Consider the following 27,117-nt stretch of genomic DNA (forward strand, 5'->3'; position numbering starts at 1 on the left):
ACGCAGCCTTCCCCAGTCTGGGATTGATGGGAGTTGTAGTCCAGCACATCACTTCTTATGCACCAGAATGATCTGGCAGAGATATTCTCCAGGATTGTGGGGGTACCGGAGATGCTTGCTCTAAATCCTAGCCTTGAGCATGGAGCGTGTCCCTTTGCATGTGTCCCTTGGCAGTGGTGGCAGCTGAGCCTCTGCAGCCAGGGAGGATCCGAGAAGGAGAGATGCCCAGGCTGGCCGGCAAAGAGAGCGTCAGGTGTGGCAGGTGTTGGAACCATGGCGAAGGGGGCTCCAAGGAAGCCTGGCTTAGCAACGGGCCCCAGGAGAGACGCCGGGCTGATCCATGATCCCTGAAGGATCCAGCATGTGCCTCCCTCGGTCCTCCCAGGTAGGAATAAACGCCCGCTGTGCGATTTCTGAGGAAGGAGGTTTTAGGTTTTCTAGAGGGGGGGGGAGTTGGCTAAGAGGCAGTGGGATAGAGCAGCCTTCTCCAACCCATGCCCTCCAAGCACGGTGGATGACAGCTCCCATCATCCCCAGCCAGCACACTAGGGGAGCTGTAGTCAGGCGCATCTGGAGGGTGCTGTTGGAGATGGCTGCCAGAATGAGGACTCCGTGGCCTCAAATCAAACCCTTTGGCTTCTGCCGGAGTGATGACGTGTAGGCAGGGCAGAACCTCCTTGGCGGGAGGGGGCGGAGAGCCCCAGTGCTGGATCCGTCCTGCCTGCATGCCGGGCTATTTTTAGGCCTGCAGCAGCTTCAGCAACAGCTGTTGCGAAGGCAGGTGGAGAAGCTGGGCGGTGGTGGCCCTGACTCTGGCCAGGTGAAGCGGTGGCTCAAGCCTCCAGCACCATTCTCCCGGAGGGGGTGAGGGGCTCCCCAGTGCCTGTACCCCAAGCCTGATGGACACTGCCTTTGACTTCCTTCTGCCTGGAGCCAACCAAGGAAGGGGGCCGGGAGCACTCTCTCTCTCTCTCTCTCTCTCTCTCTCTCTCTCTCTCTCTCACACACACACACACACACACACACACACACACACGTGGGCAGAACTTGAACTCTGCAGCGTCACCCTAGTATTCTGTTTCCAACCCCCAGTGCAGCCTCCTCCAAACGTGGGGCCCTCCAGATGGGTGGGACTACAACTCCTGTCTTTCCTAGCCAGTATGGCCAACAGATGGGTATTGTAGTCCAACAGATATTGGCCTTTGGGGGAGGCTGCCCTGGGGCATGTGGAGCCAAACTTAGAATTTTCTGAGCATGTATGGCATGCGTCACCACTCAGCAGCACCAGCCACCCCACCCGAGGCATTCACCAGGCCTCGTCACACTATTACATTTGCAGTCCAGCTTTCCACGGCCAGATTCCCAGGGCAACTCAGGTCAGAAAAAAGATAAACTTGCAAGAACAGCAGTTCAAGGACCACTGTTTGGAATTCATGTCTAAGCAAAAGCCCGCACCCCCATCCAGCACCGGCACCCTCTGATTTGGCACCCTTCCCACTCCCAACAGTCCATCCAAGATGGGTGCAGCCCCTCCCTGTAGCTATGTACTCTGCACTCGCTCAGGGGCACTCCCACTCGCCTCTTCTCCCAACATATGAAGGGGTGGGGGTGGTTCAAAAAGCAACAGCTGTATTGGCTACAGTGCAGGCATTGGCCCTGCTGGCTGGGGATGATGGGAAGAGTTGTAGTACATCTGGAGGGCACCAGGTTGGGGAAGGCTAATCCTACTAACCCATTGAACTTAGCAGTTCCCAGCCCTTGGGAAAACCCTCCCTTGCAGGAGAGGAAATTTGGCCCTCCCTCAAATGCTGCCGCTGCCTGAAAATGCCCTTGCTGTTCCCCCAGCCTTTCCCGGGGTTATAATTAAATTAATCACGCTGCTCCCTCTTACTGCTCCTTGAATTGCTTTTATTGCAATTGGAATTGTTTTTAACACTGAGTTATTAATATTGCATTTTAAATGTGATTTTAATATTTATATGTGAACTGCTGCGGGGCTTCATTATATTTGGTAGTATATAAATATCACAGATAAATAAATGAACTTGCAGCCCTACAGATGTTGCTGGACTCCAACCCCCATCATCCCCATGCTGGCTGGGGCTGATGGGAATTGGAGTCCAGCAACTAGAGCAGCCTCCCCCACTACCACCTTGGTGCCCTTCAGATGTTTTGGCAAGGCACGATGGGTTTTGTAGTTCAACACACCTGGAGGGCGCCAGGTGTTTCGGGGAGGGGAGGAAGGAAAGGTACCTTAAACTTTGGCGTTCCGTCTCGCCATGGATGCACTCGGCCGCGGCTTGGTCTTGCCTGGCTCTGGCGGCCGGCCCTCCATTGGTGCTGCCTTTCTGGGCTCCACGTGGGTTTGGCGGCCATGGCGGATGCAGCAGCCGGAGAAGCGGACAAGGGCTGCGCTCCGGCGCCGGCGGCAGGTGACTGGGGAGACCCTCCGGAGGCGGGGCTCGAGGACTTTGCAGTCTGGGTGCTCTGGATCTGGGCTTTTCCTCTCCCCCACCCACCTGCCCTGCGCACCTGGAGGGCGAGGGCTGCCTTCACGCGTGTCGGCCCCGGCACCTCTTGGGCAGGCCGGTGCTCGAGCCCCAAAGGGCCCCGCGACGTATGAACGGGCAAGAGTGCCTCTGCGCGGGCGAAGAATGCAGGGCTGCAGAGAGAGGCCCAACGCGGAGGGAGCGGAAGCGTGTGTGTGTGGAGGGGAGGGGGTCCGGTCCTTCCAGGGTCTCGGGCGGGGGTCTTTTGCAAGGGGAGGGCGGAGCAGGCACATCTGCCGAGAAAAATATTAATCTTATATCACCACCACCACCACCACCATCATCATCATCAATGGCGAGGTTTTTATTCAGGCGGCCCTTTGGCATAAGCCGGTCAGTTGCTGGGGATTTGCTCATTTTGATTGGTTAGGGCTGCTTATTTCTTTCGCTGTTATTTTTAATTGCGTTTTTAATCTATTTATTTTTATGCCCGGTTTTAAGATTTTGTTTTTAATCTGGTTTTTATTGTTAGTGCCTTCCTTTGGCAGAAAGTGACAGAGTGCTGGGTTGTTACGGCTGTTCTGTGGATCCCTGCGCTGTTTATTGTTTTGCATTATGTTGTATTTTATTCTTTTAAATATTGGTATTGTATTTCATATTTTTAATTTGGCATTTTAGTTTTTCGTTGGTTGTATTCTGCCCGGACAACATTAGTTATTGGGACAGATTAGCACAGTACAAAGAAAGGCTCGCAGGCTTGAAATGTAGCAGCTATTATTAATTTATTTATTTTATTTATTACATTTTTATACCGCCCAATAGCCAAAGCTCTCTGGGCGGTTCACAAAAATGAAAACCATAATAAAACAACCAATAGTCTAAAAACTACAGCACAAGGCTGCCTCAACCAGGTGTCCTTTGAATGTGTTGGATCACAGCCCCTTTTCTCCCCAACCAGCATGGCTGGTTGGGCTGTAGTCCCAACACTTCTGTAACGTTGGACTGCAGGAGAGGGAAGACTGAACTACAGCATCAAATTAAGTTCAGGGAGATCCGGGTTCAAATCCTTATTGGTTTGACGCAGGAGGACAGGTCCTTGCCCGCAAGGGGCCTGTAGTCTAGGAAATGGAGCGTTTTTTCCATTACGGGCGCTTCATTAACAGAGGCACTGCATTGTAGCAGCTAGAGAGATAGATGAAGACTGGAGAGATATGGGTTCAAATCTCCCGCTCAGCTGTGGAGCTTGCTGGCCAGCCTTGGGCCAGCCACGCGCTCTTTCTCTCGGCCCGGCCTACTTCGCAGGATTGTTGTGAGGACTCAGCTGGGAGAGAGGAAGACTTGAGTTCATTGCAGGGAAGAGGGGAACTCAGTAGCAAAGAGAAGATAGGTTGGGTATTGGGGACCGGGGTGGTTGAGCTAAAGGGAGGGGACCTCCGTTTTCCAAATGGAGAACCGAGGCAGAGAGCGTGTAGCCGGTCATGCGTGGGCTGGCTTTTGCCCATCTATCCTGACAGCTTCCTTGCAGCGTGTGTGTGTGTGGGGGGGGGGGGCTGGGTTCAGCACCACTACCAGCGCCCCGGCTGAGTCAGTCTTGGCCTCTTTCTGCTGTTGACAGAGCCTGATCATTCCATGGGGGGAGGCAGCAGCATGAATAACCCCCCCCCCATCTGTCTCTTTCACCTTCTTCCCAGATAACATATTGCCATTTTCATCCTTCAGCAAGTCAGTTGCTGATTCACAGAACAAGGCTGGTGCTAAAATGCAGGGGGGAGGGATACAAGAATAGCAAACGGGAGGGTTTCCCCCCCCTCATTGATGCATCAGCCCCCACCTTGGTCTTTTTTGACACCCACACACCCCTGTTCTAGGAGAGAACCAAGAACCCAAGGTGAAAGGTGTCTCAGCCCCTCCTGGTTTCAATCCCCATTGGCGCCGTGTCCGCTCTGCCCACAATACGGGGGATGACGACACCCTTTCTGGGGTGGGGGCGGGCCTGGGGGGAGAGATGTGTCTAGCAGCAAGTGCCAAGAGCAAATGGGCATCTCCATGTGCCTGGAGGGAGTCTCTTTGCTGGTGTGTGTGTGTGTGTGTTCCTCCTGCGCCCAATGCTGCCTTAGTCCAAAGATGTGGGTCTTTCTTGCTGCTGCCTGCACCATTTTGCCTTTTGCTCGCTGCAAGGCCTCCACCAGGATTAGAGACTTACTGTCTGATGTGCCTGGTTGTGGCGATTAGCCAGCCAGCCAGCCCTCCTCTTCCAAAGACGTTGTATCATGCTGCTTATGAGCTCCAACCCCTTTCTTCTTTAAATAAGGAGGCTCCCTTTACACAATACAGAATTTATGGGAGTCATGTGGCGCAGAGTGGTAAGTGGCAGCTACTGCAGCCGAAACTCTCCCCACGGCCTGAATTCGATCCCAGCAGAAGCTGGTTCTCAGGCAGCCGGCTCAGGTCGACTCAGCCTTCCATCCTTCCAAGGTCAGTAAAATGAGCACCCAGCTAGCTGGGGGAAAGGCAACTGTGACTGGGGAAGCCAATGGCAAACCACCCCGCTACAAAGTCTGCCGAGAAAACGTCAGCGAAAGCAGGCGTCCCTCTAGGGAGTCAGCAATGACTCAAGTGCTGGCACGAGAGGTTCCTTTCCTTTCCTTTCCTTTCCTTTCCTGCCACAAAATAATAATAATGATAATTAATAATGATGATGATGGTTCGTGGAGGAGAAATCTGTTGGTGGCGGGCGACTTGCAGGGGTGTCTCTAGGCACTCGAAAGATTCGCCAGGGACTGCCAGCCGGGGAGTGTTCTCCCTGGGGGGCTTCCCGGGGGGACATCCGGTTGGCCACGGGTGCCATCGGCTTGGCCCTGCGGGGCTGCTCTGTGGCCTTGTTTGCAGCCTTGAAAGATAATGAAGTCATAATTGTGCGGAGCGCCTTGTCCTCTGAGCATGTGTAGAGCGCCTTGTCCTCACCACTGGGTCATCGCAGGCGCTTTCCTGAGATGGCGGTTGGGGACTAGAGTGAGGCTTCGCATCCCCAGCTGGGCTTGGCCTGCCCTGATGTTGCCGTCACCTGGCTGTTTCTGTTGCTTTCCTCCTTTTGTAGCCCGCCGACCACCCCGCCGAGTGGCTCACCAGATCCCCCAAGAGATCCTGTCAGACCTGGAGCTCCAGGCAGCTGTAGGATCCCTCCCCAGCAACTATAACTTTGAGGTCTACAAGACAGTGTGGCGGATCCGGCAGGCTCAGGCGAAACGGGGTGAGCGGTTGGTGGTGTGCATTTGTTTGTGGGGCAGGGTGTGAGTGTCTCTGGTCCAGGGGACCCTCCTTCTGTGGCCGAGTGAAGAGATCGAGTTCATTTGGGCCATGGGGAGCTGTGGTTGAACCCCCTCCCCCACTCTGTGAACCCCACTGTTAGCTTGTGGGAGAGATGGACGCCGATGGAAGGAATGGTGCAGATGTGTCGTGCCGTGGCCGAATCCAGCCAGCTTCCCCAGCTCCAGAGGGAAGGGGGCGGGTGCCCTGTGTAGCGCCCGGGGAGCCTCGCAACGCTGCCAACTGGTGCCCTCTGTGCCAAGCTTGCGAAGCCATTGCCTGAGCAAGCCGCACGTCGGCCCGATGAGCGTCCTCACCGTCAGGAGGGCAATGGGATCAGACAAGGCGGGTAGGGGAGGCTGAGTCCGGTGGACTTGTCAGCCAGAGAAGATGGTCCAGGGATCATGTGGGCGGAGGAGGGGAAGCCACGAGGTCAAGGGCCAGGGCTTCCCTGGTTCCTCCTGAGGCCGGCTCCCCGTCCCCCGTTGAGAGAGCCCCGGGAGGGCTGCAGCTACCTCCGCTGCTGCGGCAGAGGTCTCGGTGCACCTCCACTACAGCGTTTCTTCCGTAAAAGGGCTTGCTGCTGCCCCGCTGTGAAGCTTGAGGCCTTTCTAACATGGCCCTCAAATGGCGCCAATGTAGAGCGCGAGAAACATTTCCCCGGAGAGGAAGCGGGGCGTGCACAGCCCCCTGGCAAGGCCTGTGCGAAGACCACCCTGCCCTTGAAGGAGAGCTCAAAGGTGAGGAAGCCAGGTTCCACAGGACATCAGGAAAATGTCTTGATGGTTAGAGTGGCACGGCAGTGGGACCCATGACCTGGGGAGGTGGTGGGCTTTCCCACCCTAGAGGCCTTCAGGAGGCAGCTGGACGGCCATCTGTCAGGGATGCTTTGAGGTGGATTCCTGCATGGAGCAGGGGGTTGGACTGGATGGCCTTAGAGGCCCCCTCCAACTCTACCATTCCAGGGTTCTGTGACCGGCTCCCCTGTTGCCGCAGGCATCTCGGAGGCCTCCGCTGGGGCTGCTTCTGAGGGTCACAGGCATTCTCCAGAGTCCCACCTGTAACCCATTCGGCCCAGTAATCTCTACAACGCCTTTCCCAAACCCAATGTGCTGGACTACAACTCCCAACAGCCCCAGCCAGCATGGCTGATAGCCAGGAATGATACAAGTCGTAGTCCAAGACCTCAGGAGGACACGAGGTGGGGCGAAGGCTGTGACCGGCGGTGGCCCTCTAGGATTTGGGGCCAGAGTGAGCCATAAGGCGGGAATGAGGTTCCCCTGCTGAAAAGGGGAGGTGGGTGTCCCAGGGGCCCCTCTCTCTCCATGGGACCCTGGGTGTGTGTGAAGGGGGGGAGCTTTGCACAGGTTCTGCTCTGCTGATGTGGGAACCCACCCACCCCGGCTTTCTCTCTCAGTGGCGCTGCAGATGCCGGAAGGCCTCCTCATGTTCGCTTGTGCCCTGGCAGACATCATTGAGAGGTGAGTGGCAAAGGGGGAGCAGGGAGGAGCGGTGTATGTTGCAGGGGGGGGGCGGCTGCCGTTGGGTGAGGCTTCTCTGTGTGTTTGCAGCCTGGGGGCTTCCGTGACTTTTTGCAGCGCTGCCAGATTTAAATGCAGCCCTTTGCGAGGCCGCATGTGAGCGGAGTCGGAAAGCGCCTTGGGAGCGGGGGGGTGGGGGCAGGCCAGGGAAGCCAAGAGCAGCTGGGCTCCCCCAGGCCCCCGCCTGCCCCTCGTCTCCCTTCTAGACAGGTTGGGCATGGTGGGGGTTGCAGCCCAGGGTGGGTTGAGAGGTTTGTGGCATGAAACTGTGGGCGAGGGCAGCTGGAGGAGGAGCAGGGCAGGGGCTGGGTTCAGGATGGCCCTGTTTCGTGGACGTGGTTCTGTGGTGTTCAGAGATGCCCTCTTGGCACTGGAGAAAGAGCCGTAGGTGGAGGAGGAGGAGCAGAGCCTGGGATTTAGGCCTGTGAGCGTGGGGAGGGAGGGTTTCCAGGGGGCTCCTCTGGTGCCCCTCTGCTGCAGCCCCCCCTCCCCACCACCGCCTGCTCCGTCTCCTTTAAGGGAGCCCGGCCTCCCTGCCAGCGTGGGGGCCTCTTTCATGTCTCCGACTTCAAAGGCACCCTGATTAGGGCGATCCTTTTATCTGAATGGAACCTGAAGCATGACTTCCCTCCCCGGCTCCTGGGTCTTGTCGTGGCGGCGGCCGCCGCCTCTCCTCGGCTCTGGCCTCTCTCTGCTGAAGAACGAGGGGCGTGTGTAGTTTTGCCCCCTCTCCAGAAATGGGGGCTTCCATCCACCCTGGCCCTCGGCCCTTCGGGGTGGCCAGCTCTGGGCTTCAGCCTCCAGGGTAGAAACCAGCCTGCCTGGCCCCGGTTTGCCTCCCCGCTGCTAGGGGCGGACAGGCCTTCGGGGCTGGGGGCTACCTCCAACGGCTGCTGCTCATGCAGGAAGGCCCACCGGCCAGCCCCAGGCACGGGGGCCCAGCGCCACACCGCCCCCTCCACAGCCGCCACGTCGGACCGTCCCCCTGCGAGATGATGTGCAGCATCCATGGAGCATTAGACCACAGTTGCTAGCATGCTGGCTGGGGATGCTGGGAACTGTAGTCCAAGCCCTTTGGAGGGGGAGTGGCTTGAGGAAGCTGGGCAGAGGGAGTTCTTCTTGGCTGTTCCCTGGATCCGCCAACTCTGAGGACTGTGTCGGTGCCCAGGAAGTCCCCACCACTATCGAAGGGCTCTCCGAGTGGAGCCCAATTCTTTAATCTGTTCAACACTGAGTTTGTGGGGAATTTGGGAATAACATTTTGCCCCTCTGGCTTCTCCCTGCCTTAACCTCTCTGGGCCTTTCCTAGGCGTAGATGCGTCCTCTGGCTGCCTCTCGGCGCAAAGGGTTGGGGGGCAGGGGGGGCGCTGCCTTATGCCGGTGGGCTTTTCTTCCACCCCCAAAAGCGATGGGCCCCTTTGCCACGGATGGGGGCCTTGCAAAAGTGGCGTCTCCTTTGATGCCTGGCGTGCATTTCCTCGATGCAGTTCTGTAAGTGGTGGTGGTGGGGCAAATCCTGACCCCGAGGACTCCGGCTCCCCTTGGCTGTGGGGGTGCGGAGGGCCTCCTTTCCGCCCTAGCCTTTGCTCCTGTCCTGTTCTGCTGAAGGACAGTGCAGTCGGGCAGCTTCCTGCGTCTCCAGCACCGATTACCATGCAGAGAAGCCTCTTACAGAGGTGGTGCTGGGCCCTGAGGGGGGAGGGGGCTGCGTTCTAAACTGCGCCCCCCCCCACACCGTTTCCCCCCCTCCTCTCCCCAACACTTGCGGTGCTCCTGTGTTTAATATTAAATCTCTCTTCTAGAGACGTCTGCAGGTAATATATTTAGTGGGCCCTAAGTGAGGTGGGAGGGGGGCTGAGGGGGTGGGGGTCATGCTGGGCCTGCTCGGATCCTTGCTGATTCCACAGCCGCCTTCTTTGGGGTGGGGAGGAGGCCGGGCTTGCACTGGGGAATTTCTCCAGCCCCTCGTTGCACCCCTCCCCCCCGCGCGGTTTAGGCTGGCTGTGCCAGGCAGGCTGCTTCCTGTCGCTTGCGGAATGCAGCCCCTTTGGCTCGTGGAATTGTAATGCTGTGGGTCATGTGTGAAAGTGGCCGGTCGGCAGGGCCTCTGCGGATCGGGCCTCCAGGAGCTCACTGACCCAACCCGCGGCCCGGCCCTCCGCCTCAGCAGGCCTCGCCGAGGTGCTGAGCATGAAACGAGCGGCCCTGGCAGACGCGTTAAAGCCCCCCCCCCCCACAACGAACTGGGACAGGGAGATAACGAAGATCAAACGAGCCCCTGACGCACATCTCGCGCCTTGCGCCGTGTGCCAGGTTGGCATGATGGGGCCTGTGAGCATTTGTTTTCCGGGGTGTGTGTGTGTGTGTGTGTGTGTGTCTTTACCTACTGCTTGGGATCAGTAGGCTCCTCTTACCATCACCCTGGGGGTCCCCCCACCCCAAGTGTGGAAGGGGCCTCCCTATCCACTTTGCGCATGGTCTCTGAGGCCCCTTACTTACTTACCAGGAAGGGCTGCTGAGGCCTTGGCAGGAGACAGAGGATTACTGAGGTCTCTGGCCTGCTGGGGATGGTGGAACTTGCACTCCACTGCATCGTGAAGGTGACAGGTTGGGGAAGGGTGTCCTAGGCCAAGGACTGTGGCCGGGGTGCCTTGTGCACAGAATCCGTTCCTGGCCGCTCCCCGCCTCCTCGTGCTGCACGGAGCTGCAAATAGCCCAGCTGCTGCCGAGGTGCCGGGCGGGAGGTGCGTCCCCACAGCCCTTCGCAGGGAGGACGTAGCGAGCTCGTGATTCTAATTGGGTGCTACCTCCCCCTGCTAATGAGTTCTGTGGAGGCAGAGTGTTGTGTGGTGCTGCAAAGTCAGGGGCAAGCACGGGGTTGTGGGGCGGCTGACAGAGGAGGAAAAAGGAGGTGGGTATGGTGGCCCCCCAGCTGAGGCCCCCCCACAGGTTTGGGGTGACTTGAAAAATGTTCTGACTTCCTGGCTGGATTAGATCTTTTCCCCAGCTCCAAAAGGCCTGCCCGGCCTAGTATACTGTTTCTAGTAGTGGTCAGCCATTTGAGTTTGGGAACATCACACGCCTAGTTTAGAGGATTCCCCCCCCCCCCCCGCCCCATCTGGTAGACTGCTTTGGTACTTGGGGGCTCTCCCAAGGTTTAGGATTTTAAAAATAATGTGTGTGTGAGAGAGAGACCTTTCTTTTTAATTTCACTGGAAATGACTTGAGGGTGGTTGGGAAAAGGTGGCAGGAGAAAGGCAGAGGGGGCGGCTCACCAATTTCCACCCACGGGGAGGTTGCAAACTGGAAAGAGCTGAGCCTACAATAGGTTTATAATAACACCGGGAGGAATTTGGCGTCCAATCCAGCCACCTGAATTTTCTGCCTGGGGAAATTGAACTCCGTAGCCTGCCTGCATTATGCAAATCGAGTACTACGTTTGCAGGCGCTTAGAGTTTTTGGGTGAGGTTTTTTGCATAATTTATCAAGGGAGGGCATGGCCTTGTTCATCTCCCCCCACACCCAAATTCTGCTCGACCTCCTTCGGTTCCAGCGAAGTGTCGCACCTGCTGCTTAGCTGTCACCTGCAGGACTAGCCACTTGCTGCTTTTAAAAACAGCCCTCGGAGGGAGGGCGCATTCTGAGGGCTGCTGGATTTCTCTCCCAGGTTCATCTTCCATGTTTTTCTGCCCAGGAATCACAGAACACAGCAACTTGGAGGACTATTATTATTATTATTATTATTATTATTATTTATTTATTTATATAGCACCATCAATGTACATGGCTGCAGGACACAAGGGCCTTCCTTTTTCACTCATTCTCTGATTTCCTCTTGGTCTGGCCTCTGAGGCCATGAAACTTGGGGCTGACCTGGGAGCTCTAACTCCCCCTCCTCATAATCCAAGAAGGGGTTCTTTAGTGAACTTTGCACATGCTCAGAAGATTGTCTTCTATTGATAGCTTCCATTGTCCCAGTTGTGTGTGTGGGGGGGGGCAAGTTCCAGCCCTGGAAAATGGAGGGGGGGCTGAGCCGCGACAAGGCCTAGCTGGGTTTTAAAGCCTCGTTTACATGGAAGCCCCCACTCCCAAATCCTTCCTGAAAAGCCCTGTTCCTTGGCAGTTTAGGAATCCACCCCCATAGGATCATCTGCTGGCTCTATTCTGCTCCTTTGAATAGAATGATGCCCCCCCCTCCCTGCGACCTGTACCTTGGCATCTCTTTGTGCCCCCCACCCCCAGACACAACGGAGGACCCTTTGCATCCTGCCTGGTGTGTTTGCGGTGAGTAGTGGAGATTCCTTGTGCGGATTCTCGTGCCTGCGCCCCTGGGATGGGGGGGTGGAAGGGGAGGGAGGAGGCGACCCACCCACCCATCCCGCCCCCATATTTCTGCGTGCAAATGCACTTCCTTTGTGCGTAGCTTCTTTTGCTTGCATCCCTCGAGCCCTGGATGGAGGAGGGGGTGCTGTTAGCGGCACGGACCCCCCAGCCCTTTCCAATCAGGCTTAATGATCTGTTTATTGTGTGACATTTGACGGGAGAGGAGCTGAACTGTGCAGAGTCCGCGGCAGCGGCTGCAGATTCCCTGCCTCCCTCCGCTTGCAGCAGCCAGGCCGGCGGAGGGTCCCTGAATCCTCTTGTGCCTCTACACTTGCACCCCTGGCAGGCATCTCTTTGCTCTGGATAGCCGTGGGCGACCACGGGGCAGGAGCTCTGCCCGAGCATAGGCCGCCTGCCCTGCCTGAAGCCCCAGCACTTAAAAGCAAACCCTTAACACAAACCCTTTGCCACTTCAGCATCAAATCACCCTGTCTTTATTTGAAGTACTTTTATCCTGCTTGTCAGACAAAAGGGCTTTCGGAGTGGTTGAACATACAGTCGGGAAAATAAGTCAGCCCCTGCCCACAGGCTTCAATCTATGAAGACACGACACACAAGGAAAAAGCGATGCCGAGGGAAGAGGAAAGGAACTGCAGGCCGCTTATGAGGCATCTCTATCTCTACATTTATATATTTAACCATCAGTTAGTAGGTGAAAAGATCTCTCTTCCTCATGATGTGAGCTTCAGGCTTGCACAGAATTCCTCATTGGGCAAAATTAGCACATAAATGTGGGGTTGACGTCTGTTTTGGTGCAAGTCCCCTGGGATGTTCTGGTGGAGCAAAGTGGGGTTGCTGCCCCCACACCCACAGCCTGCCCAGGAAAACCAGGCCACTAGCATCTGAGCTGGTTGTGTAAATTTCATTAAATTTCTGAGCGAGAGACCAAGAGGACCGTGGGATGAACATTAGTGCAGCTCGCACGGCTGGGTGAAAATCCAGCTGGATTTGTGAGCGGTGGGTGATGCGTTGCCTCTGTGGACAGCTGCACTTTTCTTTCCTTAAAACCTTCAGCTGGAGAGAGTTCAAGGCATGCTTTTGCCGTCGCCTCAAGCAGCAAGTGGCATGGACTCGCCTGTGAAACGGCAGCAGCCGGGGCAGTGCAGTAGCTTGGCGGATGACGAAGGGCAGGCCACGAATCGTGGAAGGCCCCACACCATCTCCTGCCACGGGACTTTGGGGGCGGAGCTGGGAACCTCACGATCCAGAGGGTGAAACAACTGCGCCCCCATGGTGGGCGGGCAGGAGGCTAGGTTGGACGTAAAGCCAGGGTGGTGTAGTGGTTGGAGTATTGGACCGGGACGTGGGAGTTCCAGGCTCTGGTCCCCGTTCGGGCCGTGTAGCTCACTGGGTGACTTTGGGCCAGTCAATGACACTCAGCCTGGCCCACCTCACAGGGTTGTTTTGAGGATGAAATGGAGAGAAGGAGAACTGTGTGAGCCACCTTGGGATCCTTCCACGAGAGAGGGGTGGGGGAAAGCCAGAATATAATAAAAATAATAAATTAAGACTAGCCAATGGAGCAAAGCCTTCTCCCTCCTGCATCAGCTGAACAGGGCAGGATGACGGACTCTTTCCTGAGCCTTAGCTGGTTGTGTCATAAGATGGGAGGTACCTGCATCCATCAAAAGAAGCTGAGAAGGGGTCTTTCAGGCCTTCTTCACGTGTCCGTCCGTCCCCTAAATATGTCTCAACCAAGCCGAGGGGTCTGTTTCCCCAGCCAGCCCCCTCTGACTGCTCTCTTTCTCTGGTGGGAAAGGGCTTGGTTGTGGGGAGATGTTTCCATGCCCTTCTGCCTCCTGCTCTCCACCCCCCCAATCCTTCCCTCCAGCTTCTGGCGTGGTGCATTGGGAAGCCGGCCGTGTATCTTGATGAGCGCCTTAATCCCGCGAATTGCAAACAGCTTTCCCCAATTGAAGAGGTGGATTAGCACGCACCACTTTAATCATGTTGACATCTCCAGAGTAGTCGGGGCTCCAACGACAGCTGAGGGTGCAGCCGGGTCTCTCTTCCAGCAGGTCCCCGTTCGCACGTGTGTGTGTGTGTGTGTGTGTGACTTCTCTTCCCTATGGCCCACCACCTCCTGTGTGTAGCTGATGCACTGTCTCCCCCCTCCTCCTAATTTCTGCTTCCAAAAGCCCTGTAAGGTAGGGTGAAGGGTTATCCCCATTGTCCAGCTGGGAAACCGAGGCCAAGAGATGGCAATTTATGGGCCTCGCAATGAGTCTGTGGCAGAAGAGGGCCCTTGAACCTATGTTTTCCGACAGCGTATCTACTGTCAGATCCGACGGTGTACCTACTGAGCCGTGTTGGTACATGCGCTGCAACAGCTGTGCCTGATACTGGGAGCAGGGCAGGATGATGGACTCTTTCCTGAGCCTTAGCTGGGTGTGTCATAAGATGGGAGGTGCCTGGCTAGCAAGGGTCTTGGGGTGGTAGTTGTTCACAAGCTGAATATGAGCCAGCTGTGTGATGTGGCTGCAAAAAAGGCAAATGCAATTTTAGGCTGCATCAGTAGAAGTATCATTTCAAAATAATAGTTCTACTTGGCTTTGCACTGGTCAAACCTCACCTCAAATATGGAATCTGGCTCTGGACCCCACACTTCAAGAAGGATTCAGATAAATAGGAACACATTCAGAGAAGGGCAGCAAAGATGACTAGAAACTTAGTTCTACAAGGAAAGAAGGAGGCACCGTGATTATATTTAGCATTGCAAAGAGAAGACTGCAGGGGAAACTAGGGTGCCGTTTTTGAAGGGCCTAAAGAGTTCTCGCACAGAAGCTGTTCTCTGTCATCCAGGCACAAAACCACGGACTTTAGTGACAGAAGGGCAGATTTGGGTTGAACATTAGGAAAACCTCCCTTACACCTAGACGACGTCACCCGCTGCCCCAGGAGGAGTTGGTCTCTCTGTCGTGGAGGTGGGAGGGAAGCTGCAAAATGGCCTGAGCAGGGGGTTGGATCCGAAGGGCGACATGACCCCTCCTGACTCCAGGCTTCTGCGTGCCATGTGCTCTGGGCCCACCTTCTCCTCTCCCTTGCAGGTTCACAGATGCAGAAACCATCGTGATGGGCGACGTAACCTACGGGGCCTGCTGTGTGGATGACTTCACCGCCCGAGCCCTTGGAGCCGACTTCCTGGTCCACTACGGCCACAGCTGCCTGAGTAAGGCCTGTCACCCCTGGCTAGCCTTTGCCTGAGGTTCCCCATTGCCCCCTACTCTCCCAGAAACAAGGGGGAGGGGCACTCAGTTTCCCGCGCTGGCTTTGTCTGCTACAGCGCGTGTCCTGCATCTGGGACGCTCCAGGCTGGGGAAGGGGGTGAATGTAGGGGGGTGGCGGTGGTGGCTGGTTCCCCCCTAGGTGCTCTCTGGCATCCACGGAGCTGGGAGTGTTTTGCATACCTGCAGAACAGCTGGACGAGAGTTTAGCATTCAGAGGATTTCTGTGTTCTTGGTCTGCCAGGGTTGAGTGTGTGTGTGGCGGGTTGTTGCTCCCCCTACGCTGCTCCAACGGCTAAATAACCCAAACTGCTGCTCCTCCGCCCCCGTTGTGCATTCACCCCCAACTCTCCAACTCCCCTCATTCACGGCACACATGGGGTGTCACTTTGGGGGCTGCAAGGCGAGTGGTGACATTTTTAATAAATAAATCACCGGGTGTCTTTGCACAAGGAACGTCTCAGTGTGCTGGGCCGGACTTGCTACTTATCCCCTTGGCTCAGTGGAACGGAAGGGCTGGCAAAGGCCAAGTGCCCCCCCCTCAGATGCCAAGACCCTGCCCAGATGTGCAGGCCTAATGTTGCTCAGGCTTCTCCCGTGTGGTTCTATAGATTTGTGTTGCCGCTTTGCATGTTCTGTTTTGGAATTATCCCCTGAAAGCTTTGGCCTTTGTTGCGCACAGTGTCCCGTGGAAGCAGCTCCTCCTGGCCGACCACCGACGTGGCCCCGGGGCGGGTGAAGCATGTCGAGCGCTCCTTGGAAGAGAAGGAGGAGGGGTTGCTGGCACTGTTGCTGGGTGTGGGGAGGGAGCCTGGTTGAACAAGTCGGGCGGGGGAGAGAGGAGGGGCGGGAGGCAGCGGCTGCTGGGTCTCCCTAGGCGGAACGGTACTCCAGATTCTGTTGCCATGGAAACTGTGGCTGTCCCAGATGCTGCTAACTTTGAAGTCCACCCAGGATGGAATTGGCTCAAAATAACAGGGAAAGGAGGGGGGCGGGGTTGAGAGAGAGAGACAGAGAATGAACAAGGCCCTGTTCATTTTTAAGGTGGATCTACAGTTTTATCACTGGAACCGGGGTGGGGGACAGGGGAGGGCTTGCCTCTGGGCCAGTATGCCCCTCCTGTTTCCCTAGCTCTGCTCATCAAATTCACCCAACATGTGGCAAGAGGTAGGGGAGGCAGCAGCTTGCATTGTCCAGAACCCCCTCTCCAAAACACAGCCCCTCCCCCTGGCATTTTGGGCTGCCGTCAACCCTTTGGGCTGGGGCAGGAAGCAGCATGCCCCGGTGGTACATAACGGCCTCTCCCGGAGCAAAGGATCCTGGCAGGCCAGCACTTCAGGGAGGGCGCAGGCAGGCATAGGTGCTGGGTTCCGTTTAGGGATGTTTCCGAGCGGGCTCAGGCAAGGGGGATTAGAATCCATCTGAACAATGCTGTCCCAATTTTCCGCTCCGGATACATCTCCTCGGCAGCGGCTGCACAGTTTGATGTATTTGCACGTGTGGGAATTGTGCAAGTAGACACTCAGACATACACTCCCTGCATTTCTTCTTCTCTCTCTTACCCCGGCGGTCATTTCTTCATACCCACGAGCTGCAAAATCTTGAAACATGCTCAGGAGACCCCACTTCTTCACGTTACTCACACAGACACTGCCGGCTTACCCTTTTGTAGGCTAGGGTGGGCAGCCTTCGGCGGACAGGAAGGCAGAAAATTGAGGGAAATGGCCAGACAGGATTGAATGCTGAAAGTGGGGGGAGGAGGAGAAGCCTTCAGCAAGTGGTTGTTCCAGGCCTCTGGCGAGGGGGACAAGAATTGGGCTGAGGAGGGCGGGGGGGGGGGAGACAAAATGGAAGGAGGACAAGCTGCCTGCAAGTGATCAGACTATGATAAGAGTGATCCATCTCTCCCCTGGCAGAAGAGGAAGAGAGGGGTGGGGGGGAGAGAGGGTGTCTCAGAGAGAGGGATGGGGCATTTCAGAGAGAGAGAGAGAGAGAAAGATGGGGGGTGTCTTAGAGAGGGAGTCAGGAAAGGGGTGGTGCTTTTGGCCCCGGCACTGCTGGTGCCCCCTGGAGCCATCTTCCTGGGGGGCAGACAATATTACCATCTTGCCTGAGACAAAGATGGGAAGGGGGAAATTACTGTCCCCTCCAGTGGAGACTGATTGCAGGGAGACCAGACCAGTATCTCCCGCAGAGGTCGTTTCTTGTGGCACACAATCTGGGGGCCTTACGGCTCTCAAGAAGAACCGTTCCCTTCCTGGAAGGGGGTGGTGGTGTCAGCCCCACTTTGACAGTTTGCAAAAGAAAAACAGGACTCTGGATGCCGCTGTGCCTCCCTTAGTAGAGTAATTAAAAGTGCATTAAAGGTGGCTGCCTTTTCTGCTTCCGTGAAGGCTGGCATCAGGTGCTGGCTTGTGCAAAAGTGCAGAAAGTGTTCTCTCAATAGCCCATATGGACTAGAAACTTGGTTTGTTCCTTTGGGAGGGGTGGAATGACACATAAGCCTGCCCAGGCTCTGTATCTGGTGATTGCACATTGGAATACTGATGGAGTTTGGGCCGGGGGTGGCGAGTGAGCAGGTGAAAAGGCAGCATGGTTCTTTTGACCTTACCGACTCAGAAGGTCTCGTAGAGACACACCTTTTCTCTTCCTCCTCCCCCCCTCTCGACAGTCCCCCTCGACTCCACGCAGGGCCTGAAGATGCTCTACGTCTTCGTGGACATCAAGATTGACACGGCCCATTTCGTGGAGACGCTGCGCTTCAACTTCCGCCCAGGGGCCAAGCTGGCCCTGGTCAGCACCGTCCAGTTTGTCTCAGCACTGCAGGTAGGAAAAGCTGGATTCCGCCATGGGGGTGAGAATCTCCTTGCAGCCTGGTGTGGTTCACCCTGCTCCCTTTGGGAAGCCCTTGAGTGGTGCAGAAAGGCCGGGAGGCAGGCGAAGGAGGGCCGAAGGGAGCAGCAGCAGCAGCAGCAGCGCACAGGCACCGCACGCGACACACTCAGGCAGAGCGAGAGAGTGCAGCACAGAGAGGAGAGACCCGCACACAGGTGCAGAGAGCAAGGGAGACCCACACAGCGACGCGCGCACACAAGCAGAGAGGGAGAGGCAGGCACAGAGGCAGACGGAGCAAGAGAGGGAAGGACACAGATAGAGACACACACAAACGCAGCGAGCAAAAGGAAAGCACAGAGGGAGAGGGAGGGTAACACACACACAGGCCTTGGGCCGCTTCTGCACTTGAAGCCGGGTCAGAACTTTCCGGGCTCCCCAGAATTCGCACGGAGGCCCCCACCGTTGGCCCTCCGGGCGCCTTGGCCAGCAGCTCCGCCGGAGAGGGGGGCGGCGCCTCTTTCCCAGCCCGGCATCCTCTCGGAACAGGGAATCTCTCTATTCCGCCTGCCTCTGCTAATGTCACCACACGCCGGAGTGCTAACCAGGCGCCCCAGCAGGGCTGGTGAAGCGGCTGGATGGGCAGAGATGGACGGGGCCCCCGCAATCCCTCGCTGTCTGAACATGCCGCCGTTGGAACGTTAAACAGCAGCTGCTCTGGGCTTTGAATTGATGCCTTGTCAGGAGCTGGGGGCAGGCACAGCCACGTCCCCCGCAGGGCCACTTCAAGTCCCTCCCACGTGGCGTGACAGACGCATGAGCCTCCCCTCCTTGTCCTCCAGCGTGGGAAAGACCGGCCTTCCCCCGGGACCTCTTGCTCCGCTCCCTTCTTCCTTGGGAAAACAGAGATGCAGAACCTCCTAGGCTGGCGGAACCTCTGTGTTCAGCTGCACTCTACCCCTGAGGACCAGATGATGATGATTTCAATTTCTATACCACCCAACAGCCAAAGCTTTCTGGGTGGTTAGCAAACATGAAAACCTAATGAAAGGTAGCATAAGACCTTTAAAAGTTTGGTAACAGAATAAAAACAAAGTAAAAGCCTGCAGCAATATAAAGATATAAAAAGTCAATAACACATTAAAAACATGCAAATGCTGAAGGGGTGAAATGAAAAGGTCTTTAGGGTGGATTCCTGCATTGAGCGGGGGGTTGGACTCGATGGCCTTGTAGGCCTCTTCCAGCTCTGCTGTTCTATGATTCTATGATTTGCCAGGCACCCCAGAAATGCAAAAACACCCACACAGAGCTCTTCCCCGTCATGCCCTGAGTTTGTGACCTTCTCGTGGCAGGACGTCTGGCTGTCCCCTGTTGGAAGCAGAGGGCTGAGCTTGATAGACATTTGGCCATGGCTGCTGTCCCATCGTGGCATCTTCCCCCAGGGCTTTTGGGAGGGTGGTCCTCCCAGCCACCCGTCCATTCATGACCCGCTTTCTCCTTCCTCCCCCACGGCAGGCCGCCAGCCAGGAACTTCAACCGTATTACTCCGTCTGCACCCCGCAGTGCAAACCTCTCTCGCCCGGGGAGGTCCTGGGCTGTACATCTCCCCGGTTGGCCCCGGACACTGACGCTGTCGTGTGAGTAGCTGTGAATGTTTACAGCCAGATATGACCCTCGTTGATCCTGGTTTAGGGAGCAGTGAGGCTTTCTGGCTAGAGCAGTATTTTCTGGGGAACTGGCAGGGATGTGTGTTATTCAGTGCTTGTCAGGAGGTCCTAAGTGGGCTGGTAAAGTACGGGGAGGGAAGCTGCTCTGGAATTCCACTTGGCCACCAGCACCCTTCCGAGCAGAGCCTAAGCTGCATATGAGCCAGCAGTGTCACATGACGGCTGAAAAGGCAAATGCAGTCTTGGGCTGCGTTAACAGAAGCATCCAGGTCACAGGAAGCAGTAGTTCCGCTCTGTCCTGCCTTAGGCTGCATTTGGGGCACTGTGTCCGGTTCTGGGCACCCCATTTTAGGAAGGACATTGGCCAGAGAAGAGTGACCAGAATGATGGGTGTGTGTGTGTGTGTGTCTGGAAACCAAGTCCTATGAGGAATGATTGAAAGAATTAGGTATGTTTGGCCTAGAGAAGAGGAGGTTAATTATTTTATTTTATTTCTTTATTACGTTGTTATACTGCCCAGTAGCCATGGCTTTCTGGGCAGTTTACAGTTAAGAAGGGACGTGGTATCTGAAAGGCTGTCATTCAGAAGATGGAGCAGATCTGTTGCTAGAAATAATGGGGGGAAATTGCAGGGGAGCAGATTTTGGCCAAACGTTAGGAGAAATCTCCCAAACGCAAGAGCTGTTTAGTGGTGGAATAGGCTCCTTCATGGGAGGTATTTAAGAGGCAGTCATCTGAGGCCCAGTATTGGGCAAAACGCGGGATACAAATAAATATAATAATAATAGTCTGCCCCGGTGTGTTGAACCTGCCTTGAGCTGGGGTTGGACTAGATGATCTCTGAGGTCCCTTTCAGCCCTTCCACGATCCTCCCGTAGCAGGCGTGGTGCCTGAGGAGTGCTGCGTCTCTTGACTTAACCAATGTTCCACGATCCCAGCGTGGTGGTAGTGGCGGGGGGTGGGGAGGGGGGTAGCATAGGGGTCTCCTTGGCAGACAAGCCGACGGTAGAGCCAGCTAGAAAGTTTGGGTAGACCTGGGTTCAAGAGCACACGCATGCTGCTGCCACTGTCCTCATTCCCTTGACCTGGCGTTGACTCCTCTGGGTAGGGAGGCTGAGAATCCAGATTGCGGGGGGGGGGGGGGGGGCTGGGGAAGGGGAGGAGAAGTTGGCAGTTGGCAAGATGGATGGGCCGGCCCCTGATGCTGCCACCCCATCCATTTTCTGTAAGGACGGTGAATTAGACGGGGGCCCGGTTTCCGCACACCTAATTATTGGAAGTAATGGAAATGCTTAATGCACTGTGAATGCCGTGCTGCAGAGCTCGGGAGAAATGAATAACCGACCCATCCTGAAGTGCAGCGGGGGTGGGGGTGGGGCTTTCTAGCTGCCCCCCAACCAGGGGAAGGAGGAGGGCAGCCCTGAAGGGGAATTGCAGACTCCCCCAAGTTGGGCGACCGCCTTGGCCCAGTCGCCCCTCGCCTCTCTCTTGGGGTTCTGAATTAAAATAGAGGACGCCAGTTTCCTGTTTTCCATAACCTGGTGACCCCCAGAGGTGTAGGACTTCAAGTCCCAGCATCCCCAGCCAGCATGGCCAATGCCTGAGGATTGTGGGTGCAGTAGCTCTGAAGCTTTTGGAGGTGGCTGGGAGGCCTGCCCCAGGGTTAAAGCTTCCTGTCCCGCCCGACGCTGCCAAGCGACCAAATTTCCCAGCCATCAGAGGAGGGTGCCTGGTGTGTCTCTGCTTCTTTTGGTGAGGCGCTGAGCTCAGAACAGGGACTCATGCGATGGCAGGGGGAGGGTGGGCCATGGGGCCAAAGGATGAAGTTGGTGAAGGACCGTGGCTCAACAGTAGAAACCCTGCTGTCCTGGGTTCGATTTCCGGCTTCTCCAGGTAGGGCAGGGAAAACTCCTGCCTGAAGCTCTTGAAAGCCGCGGGTGCCGGTCCGTGTCGACAGTATCCTCCGTAGCACCAAAATGACAGACGGCCTCCATCGTATATTGCCATTGTTCTAGAGAAGAGCAACATCTATTTATTTACTCCTCTCAGTGGACTACAAACAGTTAAAAAAAACATATCATGGTACATAGTTAAAATATATATAATACAAGTATTTTGAAGAATTAAAAGAATAAAATGCAGTCTAGTGGCTGTGAGTCCCGCAGGTCCATCTCAGATGTGTCTCCTCCCTCTCCAAGAGTTATGCCTACTCTTTTGGTCTTAGTCCTCTCCAGTCCCAGCTGGGTGAGGCTTTTTGGTTTCGGGGAGGCTGCCTTGCGCCTTTCAGGTTCTGCAAATGAAGGGGTGGCAGCTTAGATCTGCTGTGTCCTCTCCTCCCCAGAATTGGTTCAGGGTGCTGCTAAGGTGGACCTTGGTCTCTGTTATTATTTTTGCCTCTCTCTTGGGCTAATTCCCTCCCCACCCCCCCACCCCGCCTTTAAACAGGCAAATTAGCTTTGATCTTCCAAGATGTCATTCTCCAATTAAAGGCAAAATGCAGTCAGGTTTTCTGTCCGAATTCATTTTACGACCTCTCACTCCATTAGGGAGGGGCGGACAAAAGAGTTTGAAATGTAATTGCCGACTTGAAATCAGATTACAAATGGAAGCTGAGATGTCTCCTGGCTCAACAGCCCCCTCGGCCCAATCCTCCCGAGGTGCTTAGCTTGGAGCGCTCTGCTGAGAGAGGTCTTGACTGAATCTCTCCTCTCTGGCTTTGCTCTAGCAATTGCCTCTTGAACCCCCTAACCCTTAAGTTGGGGTGAAAGGAATCCACGAGGATTTGGGGTAGCGTATCTTGTAATTGGGGCGCTCAGGTTTTCTATGGTCATTCTCCCATTATGGAAGCAGAAGGATTAGGAGCGTTACAGAGCCTCTGTCTTCAAAAGCAGTGTACCTGTAAATCGCTTTATGGATAACTGTTGGCAAAGCAGGTAGGAAACGCATGCAAGACGTTAAGCACGTCCAGTTGCTTTCTGGGTTTACACTGGAGTTTGTGATGTACCCTTTTCCTTACCCCCAAAAGTAGGTTGACTCCATACAACATCAACTTTTGACAGTACGAACACCAGCTATATTATTTTAAAAAGCAGCGTTGGCAGTGGCAGAGTTACTGAATTTAAGGGCGCCACCCTTTATGCAGGTTGAGGCAGGGGAAAAAATCCTGGAATTCCCAGCATGTTCTAGGACTTTTTCTCTGTCTCAACCTGCGTGGGATTGTGTTCAAATCCAGCTTTCCTCAACCCGGTTTCCCGCAAGTGTGTTGGATTGCAGCTCCCAACATGCCCAGCCGTCATGGTTGCCCGTTTGGGGAAACCTGGTTTTAGCACTGCCGTGGACTCAGAGAACCGGGTGTCCCGGAAGACACCTCTTGAACCTGAAGGAGGAGAGCATTGCACAAGTGGAATTTCATCGGCCACGTTGGAGATGCAGCACACACACCCCTCCACAGATCTCCAGCGACCTCATCTTAACTCCTCCCCACCTCCCTTTCTCTCGCAGGTACCTCGGGGACGGGCGCTTCCACCTGGAGTCCATCATGATCGCCAACCCAGGAATTCCTGCCTACAGGTATGGGGATGGAGGAGGATGGAGGGGCACCTTCAAGAGGAAAACACGCCTTGCTTAACACCGGAGCTAGATCCATGGAGGGGTTTGCCTGTGCCCCGTCTTTGCCTCCCTGCCCCTGGGCTGCCACCAGCGCCTCCCTCGACATGCCCCGTTCCCCGCCCGCCTGTGCTGCCGGCCCTCTGATCCATAGGGACGCATCTTCAGCCCCATCTTTACGCTAAATGGGTGGAACAATCTCGCTAAAGACCAGCTTGGGAATTCAAGGTTGGACAAGTGCCGGAAGGACGGCAAACAGTGATTACGGCAAGGCAAACACACGCCTGGCCCCTCTCTGGAACTCGGCTCAGGAAGCGAGGTTCCCTCGTTTTCCGCCCTTGGACAGGGTGACCCAGGTTTCAGCTTCCGACGCAGCAAAGCCCGTTTGCGTTCTGGGCCCCTTCTCTTTGGCAACTTCCTCCACTCTGCCTCCATTGCTTTTAAATGCCTCTGAGCTCCTGTCAATCTCTCCTCTTTTTAAACCTGCCTTAGAAGTCGCTCGGTTGGTCTTCCAAAAGTCGCTCTGGCTGAGATGGCGTCAAGTCCCCAGTGGGAAGGAGTTCCCCAGGGCGGTGGAAGGAGAAGCCACCCAGAGCTGCTCCTCTGGGGGACTCGGAAGCCAGTTGCTCCGCAGACCTTTCTGTCCTGCAAGGTGGCTGTCCTCTTTGGCGGAGGCAGTGACCTGGTTTGCACATCCCAACAAGGCTTAAGTGGCCACAATTCGTCAACTATGAGCCAAGAGAAACGACCTCAATAAGGATCCTGTGAGTCGAAAGTATCCTGAAGAGGCTGCCCATTGTGCCTGTTTACGAGTTCCTGTCCTGGGCTTGTCTCCTCCCATTCTCAAAAAGTAGACACGTGGAGAGGGTGGCTGGCAGGTCTCCTCTGAGGGCAGGCAGCGCGTGGACGCCAAAAGTCAACCTTCCCAGTGGAAGCGTGTTTCTGGCTTTAAATGGGGTGGGGGGTGGGGAGTGTTGAGTGGCTGCCAGGCAGGGGACTGTGGGGAGCAGGGCCCCGCCTTTGCCGCACGGAGCAGCTGCCATTTACTCCTCTGAAATCTAAACATTTTGACAAGTACCTGTGAAAGTGTTTTGCGGGGCACCCATTAAAGCTCTGCCCCCCCTTGCTCCCGGCTGCTGCAGGCAGAGGCCATAAAACGCGATGATGAGGCTGCTGAGAGGCAATGAAATATCCCCCGCTCTCGGGCGAGGCCGGGCCCCGCTCCTCGGAACCTGAATTCCTGAGTAGGTCGTTTGTTACCGGCAGGCGGGGGGACGGCAGCTTTATGGGCCAGGGAGGCGGGACGGCTCTGGCGCAACTTGATTAAAATTCCCTTTGTCGAGCCGGGCAACAAATCACCCATTTCCCGGGAAGTGATGAAGGGAGGGAAGCAGCGGAGCGTGGCCGGGAGCAGCGGGGTGGGTGCGCTGTGTGCCTTCCGCTCTCCCGCCAGGTGGGGCGCAGGTTGGCCTGGCTCTCCTCCCCCTCGCAAGCAAGCGGCTGCTAGTGCCAGGCCTGGCTGCAGTTCTCCAGGGCTCAGGCAGGAGCCTTTCCCAGCCCTACCTGGAGACTCCGAGGTTCGAACCGGGTCTTTCTGCATGCTCTACTGCTGGGCCATGGACCCTCTTCGCTGGGGGCCCATGAAGATTGATTGATTGCATTTATACCCTGCCTTTTTTCCTCCAAGGAATTCAAGGCAGCATACATAGTCCTCCTCTCCATTTCTATCCTTGCAACAACAACCCTGTGGGGTAGGCTGGGCTGAGGGTCTGTGACCGGCCCAAAGTCACCCAGTGAGCTTCCATGGCTGAGCTGGGAGCTAGAACCCGGATCTCCCGACTCCCAGTCCGACACTCTACGCCACTACCCCACATTGCTGTAGCGCCCACCTGGATTTCTAAGGGGGCAGATTGGCGGGGGGATTCGGGACAGACCCCAGGAAGTCCTTCTTAGGGCAGCGCGGCATTAACTCGTGCAGTTCCCTGCCCATTAACTTCGTCACCTTGCAAGCAGATAAAGGCAAATTCATGGACAGGAGCGAGGGGGGCTCCTCCTACATGGAACCTCCACTATCAAGAGCAGTCTACAGCAGCTGTTAGGGATCAGCGTCCCATGGGGGCATCTGGTTGGCCACAGTGGAGACCGGGGTGCTGGATTAGACCTGGGGGCAGGGGGGCAGCAGGTCTCTTTAAATGTTCCGTTTGCAGTGACTTCAGGGTTTTGCTTCTGAGTTTTGCCCTTTGCCGGGAGGCCCATAGCTGAGTGACAACTCACCTGCTTTGCAGGTAGATGGTCCCAGGTGTCACCCGATTTTAGCATGCTAGGCAAGAGGTGACAGGAAAAGCCCTTCTCTGCCTGAGACCCCAGAGAGCCCGCGTCCTTTGGGGCTGGCTTGGTAGAAGGGACATGGGGTGGGTGGAAACAGAACGGGGCGGACAATGCAGAGACCGAGTGAAGGGAAGGGGGTTCACCAGGGGCAATGCGAGGCCCTGCAGAGATCTGGAGTCCAGACGCACGCCAGGGGATCTCTGTACATGCAAACTGAGAAGTCATTTCTAGGATGTACTTACGTTTCTCGCCAGCACGTTAAATTCCTGTCTGTCACCCCAAATAGAGTGATTTCTCTCGTTTGCACCCCAGTTCAACCTAAACCAGTAGTTCCTCTTCAAGGACAATTCATTTGCGATCCCTCACCATCCCTCCCACCCCCCTTCCGCTCTCTCTCCCTCCTGTAGGAAAACTCCCCTGCCCCCCTGCCCTTAAGCTGTAAAGACCATCGCCCATCGGCGTCAATGGGCCCTCAGGGGTGTGGGGAAATGGGTCCAGGGGCCGACCCCAGCAATGCGCCTGGTGTTTACAGTGTTTTGGTGCCACCCACATCCTGCCTAACCGTCGTGCCCCCTCTGTCTGCAGGTATGACCCCTACAGCAAGGTCTTCTCACGAGAGCACTACGCCCACAAGCGCATGCAGGCAGCGCGTAAGGCAGCCATCCGCACAGCGTCTTGCGCCGGCAAGTGGGGGCTGATCCTGGGCACCTTGGGGCGCCAGGGCTCACCGGCCATCCTGCAGGTGAGTGCCGCTGCGGAGCGCTTGAGTCCCCTTCACCTCTCCTCTTGGGGTTGGTGTTGCCGGTGATGCACTGAACAGGTTGTAATTTATTATTTATTTATTTATTTATTTATTTATTTATTAATTAATTACATTTTTATACCGCCCAATAGCCAAAGCTCTCTGGGCGGTTCACAAAAATTAAAAACCATAATAAAACAACCAACAGGTTTAAAGCACAAATACAAAATACAGTATGAAAAGCACCACCAGGATAAAAACCACGCAGCAAAATTGATATAAAATTAAAATACAGAATTAAAACAGTAAAATTTAAATTTAAGTTAAAATTAAGTGTTAAAATACTGAGAGAATAAAAAGGTCTTCAGCTGGCGACGAAAGCAGTACAGTGTAGGCACCAGGTGGACCTCTCTGGGGAGCTCATTCCACAACCGAGGTGCCACAGCGGAGAAAGCCCTGCTCCTAGTAGCCACCTGCCTCACTTCCTTTGGCAGGGGCTCACGGAGAAGGGCCCCTGTGGATGATCTTAAGGTCCGGGCAGGGACATATGGGAGGAGGCGCTCCTTCAAATAACCTGGCCCCAAACCGTTTAGGGCTTTAAATGTCAAGGTGCATTGGCTGGACTGGTAGCCAATGAAGTTGTAAAAGGACTGGCGTAAGGTGTGTGTGTGTGTGTGTGATGCGGCTTGCAGGTGCCATACGGGAGGGATCGGCGCGCCCAGCCGGAATGAGCAGCTGTCCCTCTCCCCCCCCTCTTCCAGCTGACCTCACTGGTCAGCCTGCTAACGAGGAAGCCCATGTGGCTGGCTTGTGCCGGGAGTGCTCAGCGATGAGGGCAGAGCAATTAGTGCTGGGTGGGGGTGGCAGAGTAAGAGACCCTCATTAACTGCCAGTCTTGTGGGGAGGAGGGAGGCCGCCATGGATCTTACCTCTGTCCCCCTCCCCCCCATTTTCTCTCTCTTGCACACGCGCTTTCTGCCATGCAAATCTCTCATTCTA

The 27,117-nt window shown here is 55.7% G+C and overlaps 1 protein-coding gene across 1 annotated transcript in view; it reads left to right on the forward strand.

The window, feature by feature from the left end:
* Nucleotides 1–2,365: 2,365 nt before the first annotated feature.
* DPH1 (diphthamide biosynthesis 1) overlaps nt 2,366–27,117 on the forward strand; it is a 30,065-nt gene continuing 5,313 nt past the window's right edge. The window contains exons 1-8 of the mRNA XM_063146635.1: nt 2,366–2,432; nt 5,587–5,739; nt 7,213–7,276; nt 14,767–14,888; nt 17,615–17,769; nt 19,291–19,412; nt 22,944–23,012; nt 25,962–26,118. Coding sequence (XP_063002705.1) covers nt 2,375–2,432; nt 5,587–5,739; nt 7,213–7,276; nt 14,767–14,888; nt 17,615–17,769; nt 19,291–19,412; nt 22,944–23,012; nt 25,962–26,118 — 900 coding nt within the window. The 5' untranslated portion in view covers nt 2,366–2,374. The remainder of the gene's footprint in view (nt 2,433–5,586; nt 5,740–7,212; nt 7,277–14,766; nt 14,889–17,614; nt 17,770–19,290; nt 19,413–22,943; nt 23,013–25,961; nt 26,119–27,117) is intronic.

Source organism: Elgaria multicarinata, chromosome 22 (genome assembly GCF_023053635.1).
Source record: "Elgaria multicarinata webbii isolate HBS135686 ecotype San Diego chromosome 22, rElgMul1.1.pri, whole genome shotgun sequence".
NCBI classification, from domain to species: Eukaryota; Metazoa; Chordata; class Lepidosauria; order Squamata; family Anguidae; genus Elgaria; species Elgaria multicarinata.